This window comes from Amphibalanus amphitrite, unplaced genomic scaffold, assembly GCF_019059575.1.
Source record: "Amphibalanus amphitrite isolate SeventyFive unplaced genomic scaffold, NRLGWU_Aamphi_draft 000853F_arrow, whole genome shotgun sequence".
Taxonomy (NCBI): domain Eukaryota; kingdom Metazoa; phylum Arthropoda; class Thecostraca; order Balanomorpha; family Balanidae; genus Amphibalanus; species Amphibalanus amphitrite.
Window position 1 is genome coordinate 95831 of NW_024882347.1, and position 17338 is coordinate 113168.

At 51.9% G+C, this 17338-nt stretch overlaps 2 protein-coding genes across 4 annotated transcripts in view; both read left to right on the forward strand.

Annotated features, from left to right (window-relative positions):
* The first annotated feature begins 20 nt into the window (after positions 1–20).
* LOC122367137 (beta-1,4-glucuronyltransferase 1-like) overlaps positions 21–17338 on the forward strand; it is a 31298-nt gene continuing 13980 nt past the window's right edge. Inside the window, exons 1-2 of one of the 3 annotated variants that reach the window (XM_043339958.1) lie at positions 21–45; positions 8172–8227. The gene's annotated coding sequence lies outside the window, so the exon portion shown is untranslated. Of the gene's footprint in view, positions 46–4000; positions 7715–7865; positions 8019–8171; positions 8230–17338 lie in introns of those variants that run through there. The other 2 variants (XR_006254008.1, XR_006254007.1) reach the window with 2 other exon arrangements.
* On the forward strand, positions 1338–8018 carry LOC122367139. Its single transcript, XM_043339959.1, has one exon. It carries the CDS (start codon positions 1446–1448, stop codon positions 3945–3947), a length of 2502 nt encoding a protein of 833 aa, XP_043195894.1. The 5' UTR covers positions 1338–1445; the 3' UTR covers positions 3948–8018.

The following is a 17338-nucleotide window of genomic DNA, read 5'->3' on the forward strand; positions in this document are numbered from 1 at the left end:
ACGACAAATTTCAAGAATGCGACTTCAAGAACGGCAGCGGAAACGGCGAGTTCTCCAGCGCCATCAGACTTCAAGTTCTACAACGCGATAAGTGCCACAATGCCACTAGTTTCAGCAGCTTGCTTTGATGCTGTCGCCATTTGCGCATTGCATTGCCTACCAGATGAACTCTTGCTTTAAAAAACACTATTCGTCAGTGTTAATGCTCGTGGAACATTCGCGTTTGTTGACTGTTGCCGTTGGTACGACTGGCAGCCTGCACCGACTTCGCCAGAAGTACGAGTGTACCGTTGGTACTAAATGTTACTGATGATCAGTGCTGCCATGTTGAACTGCTGCCATTGGTACAAGTGCATTGTACCCATGTTATGCATAGAACGGTGCTGCCGTTGGTACGTTTCGCAGCCTGGCCAAAGCCTGGCCAGATATAACCTGATCGACGCATGTTGTGTACGGTACGGTGCTGCCTTACATTTTGCCGCCAGGGAATGTGAGCTTTGATAATAGGCTTGATTTGGTACAACATGATGTTGCCTTGGTACGTTTCACAGCCAGGCAATATGAGCTTTGACAATGGGTTTGTTTTTGGTACCATGTGATGCTGCCATTGGTAGGTACATTTGACAGTCAGACGATTTGAACATTGGCACAGGCCCATGTCGTCCCCTATCTCCGCGTGTGTCCACTAACACGAATGACGTCACGCATGTGGGCGGAGCTATGGGCGGAGCCTACCGCACGCGGCAGTCCAAGCCGCCATATTTGAATTTATATTTTAATAGAATCTTGCCGATATTTTGGGTGAAGTCAATTTATATGGATAGCTTGGTGACAGTTAAGCTATACGAATAATAATTTATTATGGATGTGCGTATATTCAGCTTGGAATTGCAATTAAAGTTCCGCACCGCATAGATTCGAACTCGGGACCTCTGGAATATTGCGCGGGCACGCTAACCACTACACTACCGCGACCGCGTGGCGGCCGGCGGCAGGGAGGCTGCGGAGACATGGGGGACATTTTACGCTTTTGTGAAAAAAGCAAAAGATTTAGCGAAAAACACGTAATAGATAACTTGTAGAAAATTGTCTGCTCTTTCAGATAAGATACTTAGGTTTGATATATCTTGTGCAGACTTCATTCTACAGTGCTTCGAAAATCGCTCATTTACATGGGGATTGAACGGGGCTTCGAGACTTGACTCCAAATGACGTCACGAGCTGACGTCACGAAAAGGTAGAATCGCCGGACGACCCTACCTGGTATATAGGGCCTTGCATTGGCAGTTATATGCTTCTTGGGTACAACATGGTACTGCCATTGGTACATTTCGCGAAACATTGACACGAGATGCACCCAACTATGACAGCTGCTGTTTATCAGTGCTGAACACATTTGGCATTACGCTTTCACATGCACATAGGTATATTAACATACATCAGCTATGGACATTGACATCGAGAAACTGGTAGTGCGGGACCTGAAGCGTGAGCTGGACGCCCGCGGAGAAGATTCCAGAGGGACCAAAGCTGTTCTGAAGGAGCGGTTGGCGCAAGTTCTGAGAGAAGAGGCGTGCTACAAGAAATCGGTGATGCCCGATGAAGATGCAAGAAGTCAAGCCGATGATGATCAAGAGTCGATCGCAACAAAGGAAGCGTTTCAGATGGACGTAAGAAGTCATGATGGTACTGATGCAAGATCAGTCAAGTCTACGTCCAGCAGAGCATCTGTCACGTCACAGAGAGCTACTGAAGCGGCCAGATTAGCCGGACTGAAGGCGAAGATGAATGCATTGAAGCAGAAACATGAACTTGATGAACAGATAGAAAACTTGCGCAGAAAACAAGAGGAAGTGCAACTGCTGGCTGAACTAAAGGAGTGTGAAGCCAAAGAAGCTGTGCTGGCACGATTTGAAGCACTTGAACATGAAGAAGACGATGAAGTTGGAAATGAACATAAGCAAGATGATGAAGCACATGAAAGTGAACAAGATGAAATGAAACATGACAAGAAGCAAGACAATGAAACGAAAGAAGACAGACATGCAGGTGCAGGAAGAGCATCTCATGACAAGTCGGCTGGCTCAGTTCAGCAAATGGATCTCAACACAACGGACAGGCTGGTGATGAGAAGAATCGGACTTCAGTCATTGGAGTTACGTGCGTTCGATGGAACCGAAGAAGACTTTCTACCATTCATCACAGCTTTCCAGTCTAACATTGCATGTAGGCTGGACAGAGAAGAAGAGAAGCTGATGTACCTGTTGCAGCTGACCAAAGGTAAGCCTCATGACATTGTAGCCACCTGCGTCTACCTGGGTGATGATGGTTACAGTGAAGCTATTCGTCTACTCAAGGTGAGATATGACAATGTGATGAAGTCCAGAGCATCAGTGATCGAGAAGATTCAAAACTACCCGCGCGTGAGATATGAAGATGTGAACGGCCTTGATGACTACTCAGTGTTTCTGCGAGGTGCTCTCAACGCTCTTCACTCACCTGCTTTGGCAGACAGTGGGTTTGATTCATGGATGATCTGCCAGGCCATTCAGAAGACGCCGTGGGTCGCTGATCGCTGGCGCAGAGCGGTCGACAGGATCGAACATGATCAGAGACGAGACAGAAGAGAAGACGGAGAAAGGAAGAGGACTGACCAGAGGCAGGTCAGTTTCAGAGACTTCGTCGAGTTCATCGAATCAGAAGCAAGAATCGTGTCCAACCCTGTCTATGGAAGACATGTGCTCAGTGCTCAAGAGAAGAAGGACACACGACCACAAGCCACGACCGTGCAGAAAGCACAGCAGCCTGCAAGAAAGGAGATGAAGAATTGGGAGCATCAGCTCCGCCAAGAACGAAGAAGTCGAGCTTACGCAAGCAACATGAAGCAACCGGCCAAGTGTGCCTACTGCGAGCATCCTCATGACCTGGAGACTTGCAGAGCTTTCGGGGCGAAGACTGAGGAAGAGAAGACTGACTACATACGTCAACATGGACTATGTTTCGGCTGCTTACAGGAAGGACATATCTCCAGGAACTGTCAGAAACGAAGCCGCTGTAAGAAGTGCGAGAAGTCGCATCCTACAAGTATGCACAGAGATGCGCTGCCCAACGCCAACGTCGTGACGGCAGGACATGTGTCACAAGAGTGTGAAGGCGGTGGAAAGCTGCAGGTGCTTCCAGTATCAGCCAACGTCAAGGAACGGTCCGTGCTGACTGGAGCCTTCATAGACCCTGGCAGTACGCACTCATTCATCTCACGTAAGCTTGCAAGTCAGTTAGGCATTCAACCAGACGAGAAGACATATGTAGTCATGTCCACCATCAATGGAGAGCGAAGAATGAAGACCTCGTTGGTCACTGGTGTCAGTATTGGAACTGAAGATGGTGGCAACCAAGTTGAACTTCCAGCGTTGTATGTTCTAGAGCACATACCGGTGGAAAAGCAAGACATCGTACGACAAGAAGACATCAGCAAGTGGCCACATCTCCGACAACGTGGAGTTGAAGCTGGTTTTACTGAGAAGACGACATCAAGAGAGATCGGCCTGCTCATCGGTGCAAACGCCAGCGTGGTGTCAGAACCATTGGAAGTGGTGAGCTGCCCAGGCCAGAAGGGCCCCTACGCCGTCAGAACCAGATACGGTTGGCTGGTCTGTGGCGTTGAGGGGAAGAGGGGACCAGGTGCACACGTCGCGCGTGTCAACCGCATCAAGATGCTGGAAGATCCCGAGCTCGAGTTCCTTGACAGCCATGATAGTCGCAGAGGCTACTCAGTCGAGGACGTCAAGTGGTGCCTCAAGGTGGAAGATACATGCAAGAAGGACGGAGAGAAGTACGAAATCGGTCTGCCATTCCGAGATGCGAAACCCGATCTGCCAGACAACAGAGTGATGGCAGCAAGACGACTGGAATCACTGAGAAGAAAGTTCGAGAAGGATCCAAGATAAGCAGCTGACTACAAGGAGCAGATGAAGAAGCTTCTGGATGAAGGATATGCTGAGGAAGCAGCACCAGACTCAGAAGAAGGAAAAGAAGGGCGCTGGTATATCCCCCACCATGGGGTGTATCACCCGACCAAAACAAGCTTAGAGTAGTTTTTGATTGCAGCGCGTCATACAATGGAGTGAGTCTAAATGACGTACTCATGCAAGGCCCGAACCTGACGAACTCCCTGGTGGACGTATTGGTCCGCTTTCGACAAGAGACGGTAGCCTTTACCGGTGACATCGAGTCCATGTTTCTTCAGGTGATGGTACCGGAGAGCGACAGGAACTATCTGAGCTTCCTGTGGTGGCCAGAAGGCGACACTTCTTCAACACCACGTGTCTTCAGGATGACAAGACATCTGTTCGGAGCGACATCCAGTCCCAGTTGCGCGAACTACGCTCTTCATCGGACGGCAGAAGACTTTGGCACAGGATACACCCCCGAAGTGAAGAAGACACTGCAAAGAAGTTTCTATGTGGATGACGTATGCCAATCGACGACGTCAGAAGCCTCCGCTGCGAAGATGGCGCAGGACCTGAAGCAGCTGTGCAGCATGGGTGGCTTCCGACTCACGAAGTTCAACTCCAACAGCACCGAAGTTCTGACAGCGCTATCAGAAGATGACAAGGGAAAGACTGAAACTCACCTTGGACAGGAAACCTCTTCAAGCGAGAGAGTCTTAGGTGTACTCTGGGATACTCACAGGGATGAGCTTGGATTCAGCATCGACGTAGACGCTCTCAACAGAAGACCACGTACTCGACGCGGAATACTCTCCGCGACCGCAGCCTGTTACGACCCGTTAGGCCTGGCTGCTCCTCGCGTTCTTCAAGGACGGATGATTCTTCAGGAACTGACGCGTCTACGAACCGGCTGGGACGATGACATTCCCAATGAAGTTGAAGAAGAATGGAACAGATGGCTGAATGGGTTGAAGTCCCTGCCAGACGTTCGCGTGCCAAGATGTTATGATCCGTATGGCATAAGTGCCGCGGATGCAGTGAGTCTGCACCACTTCAGTGACGCCAGTCTGAAGGGCTATGGCACCGCGTCATACATACGCACTGTGCGCGGAGATGGTGAAGTGTTCTGTTCCCTGGTTCTTAGCCGAGGCCGAGTCGCTCCGCTCAAGGCGATTACGGTCCCGCGTCTTGAACTAGCCGCAGCCAAGCTTGCCGTAGACGTGAACCAAGAGCTCTTGCGAGCACTGGACATGAAGATCCATGACGTCACCTTTTGGACGGATAGCACGACCGTGTTGCGTTACATCGAGAACGAGACCTCGCGCTATCACATCTTTGTGGCGAATCGACTTGCTGCGATACACGCTGGGTCGAAGAACGAACAGTGGCGGTACGTACCCTCGTCGCTGAATCCTGCTGACATGGTTTCAAGAGGAGTACTGCAAGACAGCGACATGTGGTACAATGGCCCGCCATTTCTCAGGAGCTCACAGGAGAATTGGCCAAGGTCTCCGTGCGTCGGTGAGACTCACCCGGATGACCCGGAAGTGAAGCAAGCGAAGACAAGTTCGGCAGCTGTCGTTGTGCAGAACGAGAAGGCTGACAACTCCAGCGCCAATCCCATCGATCGTCTGATTGAATATCATTCGTCATGGAAGAGACTCACGAGAGCGGTGGCATGGATCCGCCGAACGATCAAGACTCTGCAGCTGAAGGCCAGAGACAAGCAGGGAGCCTCGAATGCGAGGGAGCTCACTCCTGCTGACATAGAAGATGCCGAGAGGATCATCGTGAAGCATGTTCAGAAAACTCATTTTCTGCAAGAACTGATTGACCTGGGAGTGGGACGCGAGGTGCGATGTGCCAGTCGTCTGTCGCGGCTGAGCCCATTCGTGGAGGACGGTCTCATCAGGATGCGCGGACGCTTGATGAACTCTGCGTTGGACTGGGCTGCCAAGCATCCTCTGATTCTCCCAGACAAGGACAAGGTAACCGACCTGATCATCGCAGATCGTCACGAGAGGGCAGGACACGAAGGACGTCAGTATGTTCTTTCTGAACTCAGGACTCGATACTGGGTACTGAAAGGGAACAGCGCAGTACGACGGTGTTTGCACAGATGTGTGAAGTGCAGAAGACGACAGCGCCCAGTTGAGGGACAGAAGATGGCAGACTTGCCACAGGATCGTGTAGAGGAGGCCACTCACCCGTTCAGTAGCACTGGTGTAGATTACTTCGGGCCGCTATACGCCAAGAGAGGTAGAGGTCAGGTGAAGAAGTTTGGAGTCATTTTCACATGCCTCAGCACGAGAGCCGTGCATCTCGAGCTCGCAGACAACCTTTCTGCGGACTCATTCATTTGTGCCTTGCGCCGCTTCATTGCAAGACGCGGGAACGTTCGCCTGATGCGTTCCGACAGGGGAACGAACTTCACAGCAGCAGACAAGGAGCTGAAGGAAGAAGTTGATGCATTGCACGCGAACGAAGAGAAGTTGAAGAGAGCGATGCTGAACAAGGGCATCGAGTGGATGTTCAACGTTCCTGCCGCTTCCCACCACGGCGGTGTGTGGGAGCGTCTCATCAGAGGCGTCCGGAAGATCCTGAATGGTCTGTTAACCAGCCAAACATTCACAGAAGAGACGTTGCACACACTCTTGTGCGAAACCGAGTGCATCATGAACAATCGGCCGCTGGTGCCGGTTTCGTCGGACCCTCGTGACGAGGTGCCTCTGACTCCGAATCACATCCTGCATTTGAAGTGTGTGACACCGGTATGTGATTCTTCAAGTGAAGATGACCTGGATGGACCCAAGAGATGGCGACAAGCTGCTTACCTAGCTGAGCAGTTTTGGCGTTCGTGGAGACGGCTATACTTGCCTCTCCTGCAGCAGCGATCTCGCGCTGCCACGAGAAGTCGGACGAACCTGCGGATCGGTGACGTCGTCGTCATGGTAGACTTCGTAATTCGTAATTCGTAATTCGTAATTTCGTAATTCGTTTATTAAACGAGACGAATCGGTACCACGCGGTGTGTGGCCGCTGGGTCTCGTGAAGGAGACCCTGATGGGTAAGGACGGGCGTGTGCGCTCTGTGAAGGTCCGCGCTCGAGGAACCATGTTCCTGAGACCTGTCACGAAGGTAGTGAAGGTTCTGGGCGCAGAAGAGCAGTCTTGGTGAAGCGATGGAGCTGCAGCTAGTAGCTACACTGTATAACACAGCATGAGTCTAGCAGCACACCGCTAAGTCATTGACACCGGACACTTTAGATCATGACACGCCACACAGGCTCATGACACAATCAGAATGATAGACATCAGGAACGGTGCATGTATATAGGATGCGTTCTACTTGCGTGTGTTGATGCTGATCTCAGCGACGCTTGTTTCGGTAGGCTGTGCAGTGTGCCTATGTGTTGTTATATGTATAGTTAAGAAGTTGGTTTTGAACCTGGATGGTTCAAAGGGGGCGGGTGTTAGCGCCGCACGGCCCCCAGCGGCGGTGTCGTTGCGACGCCGCTCAGCGGCGGTGCCCTCCGCCTATGGTAACTACGCTATGTTGCTATGGTTACCGGATTGTTTGTTTTGTTTACTTTCTTTCGGCTCGATTTTGACAAGGTCTGGCTAGAATATGAATAATTACGAAAGATAAAGACGAAAGATGTGATTGATGACTGGCAAAAATGTTGTTTGAGTGAAAAGGAAGAATTTTGGCTATTGATTTAAGCATGAACACTGTTCGTTACGCCGGAGAGTGACAATTTGTCGGTAAGCACTAAATCGTACCAAATGTCGGATGCTATTGTGAAGCGCTTTGCTTATTATTCTGAAATTATCGTGATACGACTGACTAATGTTATGATACGGATGTATTTGTCTGGAACTTACCTTGTTTTGTTTGTGTGTATGCGTGTTTTAGTTACGGCTCGGCTCAGGCTCAAGGCTCCTGGCTCCTGTTGTACGAGGCTCTGTCTGGCCCTGGCGGTACGCGGCTGACTCAGGCTCAGGCCGTTAGCGCTGGAAGAAGGAGGAGGAATGGAGGAGAAAATATAGAGGACTGAGAGCCCGTGAACGACGTTTCTTATCGACGGCGCGCGAACACATACCATACAGTAGCGCCACCTACAACAAACTGATGCTTCTGATCTTTGCCGTCAGTGACGCTGTTGTTCGCTTACGTTGACATGTGGGACTGTTTCACTCATATGTTTCACTGCTGTTTCAGCTTGGCGTCATACACAAGGCCCGCTACGGCCTTGAGGCCCGCAACCACCCGCAACTGCAAGTATTTATATACACTTGTGTGCAAGGCCTTTATATACACTGGCCTAGTTTGAGTGGTGACTGGTGGGCGTGCATGTTGATTGCATTATTTATTAGCACCATGGATCATGGATTGCAAGGCCATGGTGGGTTCTATAAGGCGTTAGTTCCCGGGGTATATTGGTTAGTTCTACAGCCTTGGGCTGTGTGCGAAGTGTGAAGAGACTGTCCAAACTGTAAGGCAAAGGTACTGGTCAATCTCTAGTCCTTGCAACCCTCGCAACTTGCAGGTGAAAAGTGTGAAGTTCAAGTTTGAGTTAACTGTGTTACTGTACTGTGTGATGTTACGAACAAAGCATACATGCATTATAGGTAATAGCCGGGTGTTGTTGATATGGTGGCGCCCGAGGCTAACGAGTTCGTGCAGCACGTGTTTTATTTAATTTCAAAATGTAGGACAAACATGAAAATGTGTTGTGTGTGGTCAAAAATGTAGGCTTAGTGTTGAATGTTTAATTTTGAAGAGGGATATCTTTAAATACAATGCATCGGCCTCAAAAGAGATTTTAAGTTTACAACATGGTCCTCCGGGCCGGATCTTTAGTAACCAGTAATTCTAATGGATCCGTGTTTTTTCTTTGTTTGGAATGATATACGGGTAAAATGAGTAGCACAACGGAATCATTAAAAACCCGTAGTGTCGTGTCTGCTTCGTCGAGAAGTTCCACGGTAAGGCGTGAGGCAGAGCTGGCCAAGCTTCGTCTGTCACAGCAGCGACAACGAAGCGAGCTGGAGCGACAGCTTCAGGAGGCTGAGCGGCGACTGAAAGAGTCCGCGCTCGCTCATGAGGTCGAGCTTCTCGAAGCGGAGGCAGACCTCATTGAACGGGACGAGCGGGATGTTAGTGATGACGAGCGTGTGCGTGGCGGCGGCGACTCCAGAGTGCAGTCGCCCGCGGCAGCCGGACAGCCGCCTCCCACTGCTGTCACGGACCATCAGCCGCCGTGTGACGCGGCACCGGTGACTGCCGCCGATCGCACCAGCCGCTGGATCAGCGAGCTGGGGAGCCGGGCCTGCTCCCCGGAGAGAACGCCGCCTGGAACCTGGATCGACCAGCTGCTTCCCTCCACACGTCCTGAGATGGGTAAGCCAGGACAGCACTGCACGGCCGCAGCACCCTCTCCTCTACCAAGACTGGCGCTAGAGAAGTTTCAAGGTGACCCGCTGCAGTGGCCCAGGTGGAGCGCTCTGTTTAAGTCTTTAGTTCATGATAGACGCGAGCTGTCTGACGCAGAGCGACTGACCCACCTTCAGACGTGTCTCGAAGGGCCGGCACGAGACGCCGTCAGTGGCCTCCTGTGTGACGGCTCCCTTTACGGAGAAGCTCTCCGCGAGCTACAGGAGCAGTTTGGTGACCCGACGGCGGTTGTGAGGTCCAGCATTCGTCAGGTGCTACAGCTGCCTCCTGTGACGGAACACAGCCTGACTGGTCTGGCCGAGCTGTCCCGCGCCCTGCACGCCGCCGTCAGCGTGCTGCGGTCGATGGGCTACCACGCTGACCTCGCAGCTACCTCTAATATCGCAGCAGTCGTCTCGAAGTTGCCTCTGTCACTCGCATGGAAGTGGGGAGAGGAAGCTCTGGCGAAGAGACCTGCGCAGCCTACCCTTGGAGAGTTAGACAACTGGTTAAGAAGACAGACGCTAGCTGCACGTGCAGTACGAGACGAGCCAATTGAGAGAAGCGACCATGAGGGTCGGGACAGCAGACGGGACGGGACACTATCGACCTCGAGACGGGACTCTATCAGCCGCAACAAGAGTAGACGAGACGGAAGTCGCGGAGTGGCTGCCGGGGCCGCCGCAACCCGCACGGCCGGCATATCTGCTGTCGCGTCGGCGCCGTCTTCCCCGTGTAGCTGCTGCGGCGGTGGCCACGGGTTAGACTCATGCGAGGAACTCTTGCTCATGAGTTTGACCGACCGAATGCATGTCGTCACTCAGGCGCGGGCGTGCTACGTGTGTCTCACGACTGGTCATACCGCGCGCAACTGCGGGCTGAGGAGAAGATGTCCTGTGGACGGGTGTGACCGGTACCATCACCAGTTACTACACGGCGCTGCGGCTCCAGCCTCGAGTATACCCGGCGCTGGCAGTGCGATGGCTCAGCTCTCGTCCGTCCGACCACACGGGGGTATGGATTCTGTGACCCGGGTGGGCACACAGACCACCGCCGGAGCTGACGGATCACCGGCAGCCGGTAGGGCTCATCTGATCCTGCAGGTGGTGCCGTTAACTGTCCACGGACCGAACGGGAGTCGCAAGATAAACGCTCTGTTGGATCTGGGAAGCCAGATATCCCTAGTGACGGAGAACCTGGCAGGTCAACTGGGTCTGACAGGGCCAGTGCAGCCCCTGCGGATCGCCACTGTCGATCACACCACAGCCAGGCCATCACGGCGGGTTAAGTTTAGTGTACAGCCTATGGAGTCCGAGGAGTCGTTCGAAGTGGTGGATGCACAAACAACTCCTACGCTCAACATATCCGGGCAGGCCGTGAACTGGCCGTCGGAAAAGTTGAAGTGGCCACATCTGGCGGACCTAGGCCTCCTTGAAGCGACCTCGGAAGGAGTGGAAGTTTTGCTCGGAGCCGATGTATTTGGCCTGATTGTGCCCCGTGAAGTCCGAGAGGGCCCATCAGGGAGCCCGTCGGCGGTGCGCACACGGCTGGGCTGGATAGCAACCGGTCGCCTTCCAACGCTCTACCGAGATGACACGCGGCTGGTTCACCACATCCGCGCGCCAGATGATGACGTTCTACACAGCCAGGTGGAGCAGTTTTGGACGACAGAGTCATTCGGCACTAAGTACAGCTCGCCGCCGAGGAGGTCAAAAAAGGAAGAGGCGGCGCTCCAGATGCTGGAAGCTAGCACGATATTGAGGGACGGCCACTACGAGACTGGTCTGCTATGGAGTCGACCGGACGTCGAGTTGCCCGATAATCGTGCTGCCGCCCTCACACGGCTGCATCACACAGAACGGAAGCTGGATCGAGACGCGCGGCTGGCACGTCGGTACACGGACGTCATCGAGGGCTATATCAAAGACGGATATGCGCGAAAGGTTACTCCTGACGAGATAAGCCGGTCAGAGCGTCAGTGGTACCTGCCCCATCACGGTGTCATCTGTCCAAAGAAGCCAGACAAGCTGCGGGTGGTGTTCGATGCCGCCGCCCGCTGTCGCGGAACGTCTTTGAATGAAAACCTTCTGACAGGGCCCGACCTAGCTAATAGTCTGGTCGGCGTCCTCCTGCGCTTTCGACAGAGGCCATTTCCGGTATCAGCTGATATTCAGGCCATGTATCACCAGGTACGAGTCACCGAGACGGATCAGCCGGCGCTGCGCTTCTTGTGGCGGGGATTCGACCGGAAGCGTGAGCCGGACACGTACCAAATGCAGGTACATGTGTTCGGAGCTGCGTCGTCCTCGTGCGTCGCGAACTATGCGCTCAGAAAATGTGCTTCTGAGAACGCTGTGGAGTTCCCAGAGGCGGCGGCGGCTGTGGAAAGACGGTTTTATGTGGACGACTACCTGGATTCGCTGGACACAGCAGAGGAAGCTGATCACCTGCAGAACACGCTGACTGCCATGCTGAAACGGGGAGGCTTCCATCTCACCAAGTGGGTAACACCCCACAAGAGGGAAGCCGATTCAACTCAGCGGGATCTGGATCTAGATGACGCACCGATGGAGAGAGCGCTGGGAGTATACTGGGACGTCGGATGCGACTGTTTTGTTTTCATGGTGACGAAAATGGACAGAGAATGCACTAAGCGCTGCATACTGAGCCAGGTATCGTCCATCTTCGATCCTCTGGGGATGGCAGCGCCGTTCGTCATGCGTGCGAAGGGGCTGCTGCAGCGCATTTGGATGCAAGGATACGACTGGGACCAAGAAATCGACAATGAAGACCTCTGCAGCGCCTGGCACGAGTGGCTGGACGACCTCAGCGACCTTGACATGTTCTGCATGAACAGGTGCTATCGTCCGACCGCCGCTCCGCCTGTGGACTGTCAACTGCATGTGTTCTGTGACGCGTCCCTGCTGGGTTACGGAGCTGTGGCGTACTTCCGACTAAGCCTGGAAGATGGGAGCGTCTGGTGCTCGTTTGTAATGGCGAAGTGTCGAGTGGCACCCGTTCGACAGATGAGTGTCCCTCGGCTGGAGCTGCAGGCCGCAGTTCTGGCTGTCCGACTCTCAGCCCAGCTTGGCCAGGAGCACGACGTTCGGATCGACTCTGTGCACTTCTGGTCCGATTCACGCACCGTACTTCAGTGGATTCGTAGCGAAAGCAGGCGATTTCACACATTTGTCGCGAACAGGGTCGCAGAGATACACGACTCGTCGGCCGTCGAAAGCTGGAGACACGTACCCGGCGTCATGAACCCGGCGGACATGCTTTCCCGAGGATGTCTCGCGGCTGAGCTCTGCCAGGAGGGCTCTGACTGGCTGAGGGGTCCCGGCTTCCTCTGGCTGCCGCCGGCTGAATGGCCGGTGGAAAGTCGCACGGAAGAGGAGGATCACACAGAGGACCGGTGTGCCATCACGGTGACGACGACTCTCGAGCCGGTCTTCGACCCTGCCGACTACTCCTCGTGGCTGAGGCTCCTCCGCGTTACTGCGTGGACTCGCCGATTCGCAAAAAACTGCCGAATGCCGAGAACAGATCGTCACTACGGTCCACTAACCGCGCCAGAAATTCATGAAGCTGAGTTATCCTGGCTCCGCCGCGCGCAGAATGATGATTTTCAGCCCGAGTTGGACGCCCTGAAGCAGCGCATGCCGCTGCCCCGTCGGAGCCGGCTTCTGGCTCTCAGTCCATACCTGGACGGAGACGGCCTGCTGCGCGTCGGAGGACGGATCGAGCGGGCGGCTCTGCCCTACGAGAGTCGACATCAAATCCTACTCTTTCCGAGTCACCAGGTGACCCGTCTCATCGTGTCTGACAGACACCGGCGGCTGTGTCACAGTGGCCCCGACCACGTGCTGTGCTCTCTGAGACAGCGTTATTGGATCGTGCGCGGGCGTTCTGCCGTGAAGAAATGGACAGCCGCATGCTTCTACTGCAAGAGGCGTCGTGCTGCCCCACGTCCGCCATTGATGGCTGAACTGCCTGCCGGTCGAGTCGAATCGACGGGTCCACCGTTCAGGCGTGTGGGCATCGACTACTTTGGACCAATCACGGTAAAAAAGATGCGGAAGTCAGAGAAGCGATATGGGTGCCTGGTCACGTGCCTTGCGACCCGTGCCGTCCACATCGAGATAGCTCATTCTCTGGACGCGGACAGCCTGATCATGGCGCTGCGACGCATGATCGCCCGACGTGGCCGGCCCAGCCAGATCTACAGTGACAATGGAACTAACCTGAAGGCCGGGGAGAAAGAACTGCGCCTGTGTCTCCAAAGGCTAAATCAGGCTCAGCTCGCAGATGCCCTGACACAAGAACAGGTAGACTGGTGCTTCAGCCCACCGGCCTCGCCTCACTTCGGTGGCTGCTGGGAGAGGCTGGTGAGGTCGGTAAAGCGCGCCCTACATGCGGTGATTGGTGACCGCGCAGTGACAGACGAGATGCTCCTGACCGTCATGGCTGAGGTCGAGGGGCTCCTCAACAGTCGGCCGCTAACCCACGTCAGTACGGACCCGAACGACTATGAGGCCCTAACGCCTAATCACTTTCTGCTCGGTCACGCCTCTCCGAACCTACCCCCGGGAATCTTCGAGGACGGTGACCTGTGCAGCCGAAGGCGTTGGCGGCACACGCAGCGACTCGTGGATCATATTTGGAAAAGATGGCGTCGAGAGTACCTGCCGACGCTGACTGTTCGACAGAAGTGGACTAGAGAGACACGGCCACTGCAAACGGGAGACCTGGTGCTGATTGTAGAGGATGATGAGCCGCGCGGCCACTGGCCTCTGGCGCGTGTTGTCCGCCCGATCCCCGGGGCCGACGGCCGCGTGCGCGCCGCCGAGGTGAAGACAGCCGGCGGTGTGTACACACGACCGACAGTCCGGCTGTGCCTGCTAGAAGAGGGATAGTGGTGAGAAATGTGACTGAAGGCAGCTCAGATTTGGTGCTAATCTGATCAGTTGAAGATGGCTTCCTGCGTGATCATAGTTCGATGTTTGCTTGATCTCATGCATGGTTTGCTCGAGTTCAGGATGATAATTCGTAAACGGAGCTGGGTCGAATTATGGGGAGGCTGTTACGAACAAAGCATACATGCATTATAGGTAATAGCCGGGTGTTGTTGATATGGTGGCGCCCGAGGCTAACGAGTTCGTGCAGCACGTGTTTTATTTAATTTCAAAATGTAGGACAAACATGAAAATGTGTTGTGTGTGGTCAAAAATGTAGGCTTAGTGTTGAATGTTTAATTTTGAAGAGGGATATCTTTAAATACAATGCATCGGCCTCAAAAGAGATTTTAAGTTTACAACAGTGTGATTTTGACAGTTTGGAATTTGGATGCTTGATTCTGGGATTATGTTGGCTAATTTTGCATTATATTTCCCATGGCATGAATGCTTGCTGATTCTGAAGAGTGGAACAGTCATGAGTCATGGTTGTGTCAATAATTGGAATGTCCGTGAACTTAGCGACGTATACGTATACGTATTCAGCGACGAATTCCAAATCACTTCAGATTCATGGCATGGGTTAAGTTGACCATGCTGAACACGAATATGACATTTATTTTAACTTTTGAGCTGATCTTCATGGTTAAAATCCGGTTTAAATGACGGGGAACCGCATAACGTCGCGAAAATAAAAACCCACGAATTCCAAAGTATATGCAAAATGTAGAGCTCATCCAGATCTAACGTCCGTGGAAGAATCCAAGCTCGTGGCTCATCGCCTTCATGGTTAAAATCCGGTTTAAATGACGGGGAACCGCATAACGTCGCGAAAATAAAAACCCACGAATTCCAAAGTATGTGCAAAATGTAGAGCTCATCCAGATCTAACGTCCGTGGCAGAATCCAAGCTCGTGGCTCTTTAACTTCATGGTTAAAATCCGGTTTAAATGACGGGGAACCGCATAACGTCGCGAAAATAAAAACCCACGAATTCCAAAGTATGTGCAAAATGTAGAGCTCATCCAGATCTAACGTCCGTGGAAGAATCCAAGTTCGTGGCTCTTTAACTTCATGGTTAATATCTGGTTTAAATGACGGGGAACCGCATAACGTCGCGAAAATAAAAGCCCACGAATTCCAAAGTATGTGCAAAATGTAGAGCTCATCCAGTTCTAACGTCCGTGGAAGAAACCAAGTTCGTGGCTCTTTAACTTCATGGTTAATATCTTGTTTAAATGACGGGGAACCGCATAACGTCGCGAAAATAAAAACCCACGAATTCCAAAGTATGTGCAAAATGTAGAGCTCATCCAGATCTAACGTCCGTGGAAGAAACCAAGTTCGTGGCTCTTTAACTTCATGGTTAATATCTGGTTTAAATGACGGGGAACCGCATAACGTCGCGAAAATAAAACCCACGAATTCCAAAGTATATGCAAAATGTAGAGCTCATCCAGATCTAACGTCCGTGGAAGAATCCAAGCTCGTGGCTCATCGCCTTCATGGTTAAAATCCGGTTTATATGACGGGGAACCGCATAACGTCGCGAAAATAAAAACCCACGAATTCCAAAGTATGTGCAAAATGTAGAGCTCATCCAGATCTAACGTCCGTGGCAGAATCCAAGCTCGTGACTCTTTAACTTCATGGTTAAAATCCGGTTTAAATGACGGGGAACCGCATAACGTCGCGAAAATAAAAACCCACGAATTCCAAAGTATGTGCAAAATGTAGAGCTCATCGAGATCTAACGTCCGTGGAAGAATCCAAGTTCGTGGCTCTTTAACTTCATGGTTAATATCTGGTTTAAATGACGGGGAACCGCATAACGTCGCGAAAATAAAAGCCCACGAATTCCAAGGTATGTGCAAAATGTAGAGCTCATCCAGATCTAACCTCCGTGGAAGAAACCAAGTTCGTGGCTCTTTAACTTCATGGTTAATATCTGGTTTAAATGACGGGGAACCGCATAACGTCGCGAAAATAAAAACCCACGAATTCCAAAGTATATGCAAAATGTAGAGCTCATCCAGATCTAACGTCCGTGGAAGAATCCAAGCTCGTGGCTCATCGCCTTCATGGTTAAAATCCGGTTTAAATGACGGGGAACCGCATAACGTCGCGAAAATAAAAACCCACGAATTCCAAAGTATGTGCAAAATGTAGAGCTCATCCAGATCTAACGTCCGTGGCAGAATCCAAGCTCGTGGCTCTTTAACTTCATGGTTAAAATCCGGTTTAAATGACGGGGAACCGCATAACGTCGCGAAAATAAAAACCCACGAATTCCAAAGTATGTGCAAAATGTAGAGCTCATCCAGGTCTAACGTCCGTGAAAGAATCCAAGTTCGTGGCTCTTTAACTTCATGGTTAATATCTGGTATTAATATCTGGTTTCGCGACGTTATGCGGTTCCCCGTCATTTAAACCGGATTTTAACCATGAAGTTAAAGAGCCACGAGCTTGGATTATTCCACGGACGTTAGATCTCGATGAACTCTATATTTTGCACATACTTTGGAATTCGTGGGTTTTTATTTTCGCGACGTTATGCGGTTCCCCGTTATTTAAACCGGATTTTAACCATGAAGGCGTTGAGCCACGAGCTTGGATTCCTCCACGGACGTTAGATCTGGATGAGCTCTACATTTTGGATATACTTTGGAATTCGTGGGTTTTTATTTTCGCGACGTTATGCGGTTCCCCGTCATTTAAACCAGATATTAACCATGAAGTTAAAGAGCCACGAACTTGGTTTCTTCCACGGACGTTAGAACTGGATGAGCTCTACATTTTTCACATACTTTGGAATTCGTGGGTTTTTATTTTCGCGACGTTATGCGGTTCCCCGTCATTTAAACCAGATATTAACCATGAAGTTAAAGAGCCACGAACTTGGATTCTTCCACGGACGTTAGATCTGGATGAGCTCTACATTTTGCACATACTTTGGAATTCGTTGGTTTTTATTTTCGCGACGTTTTGCGGTTCCCC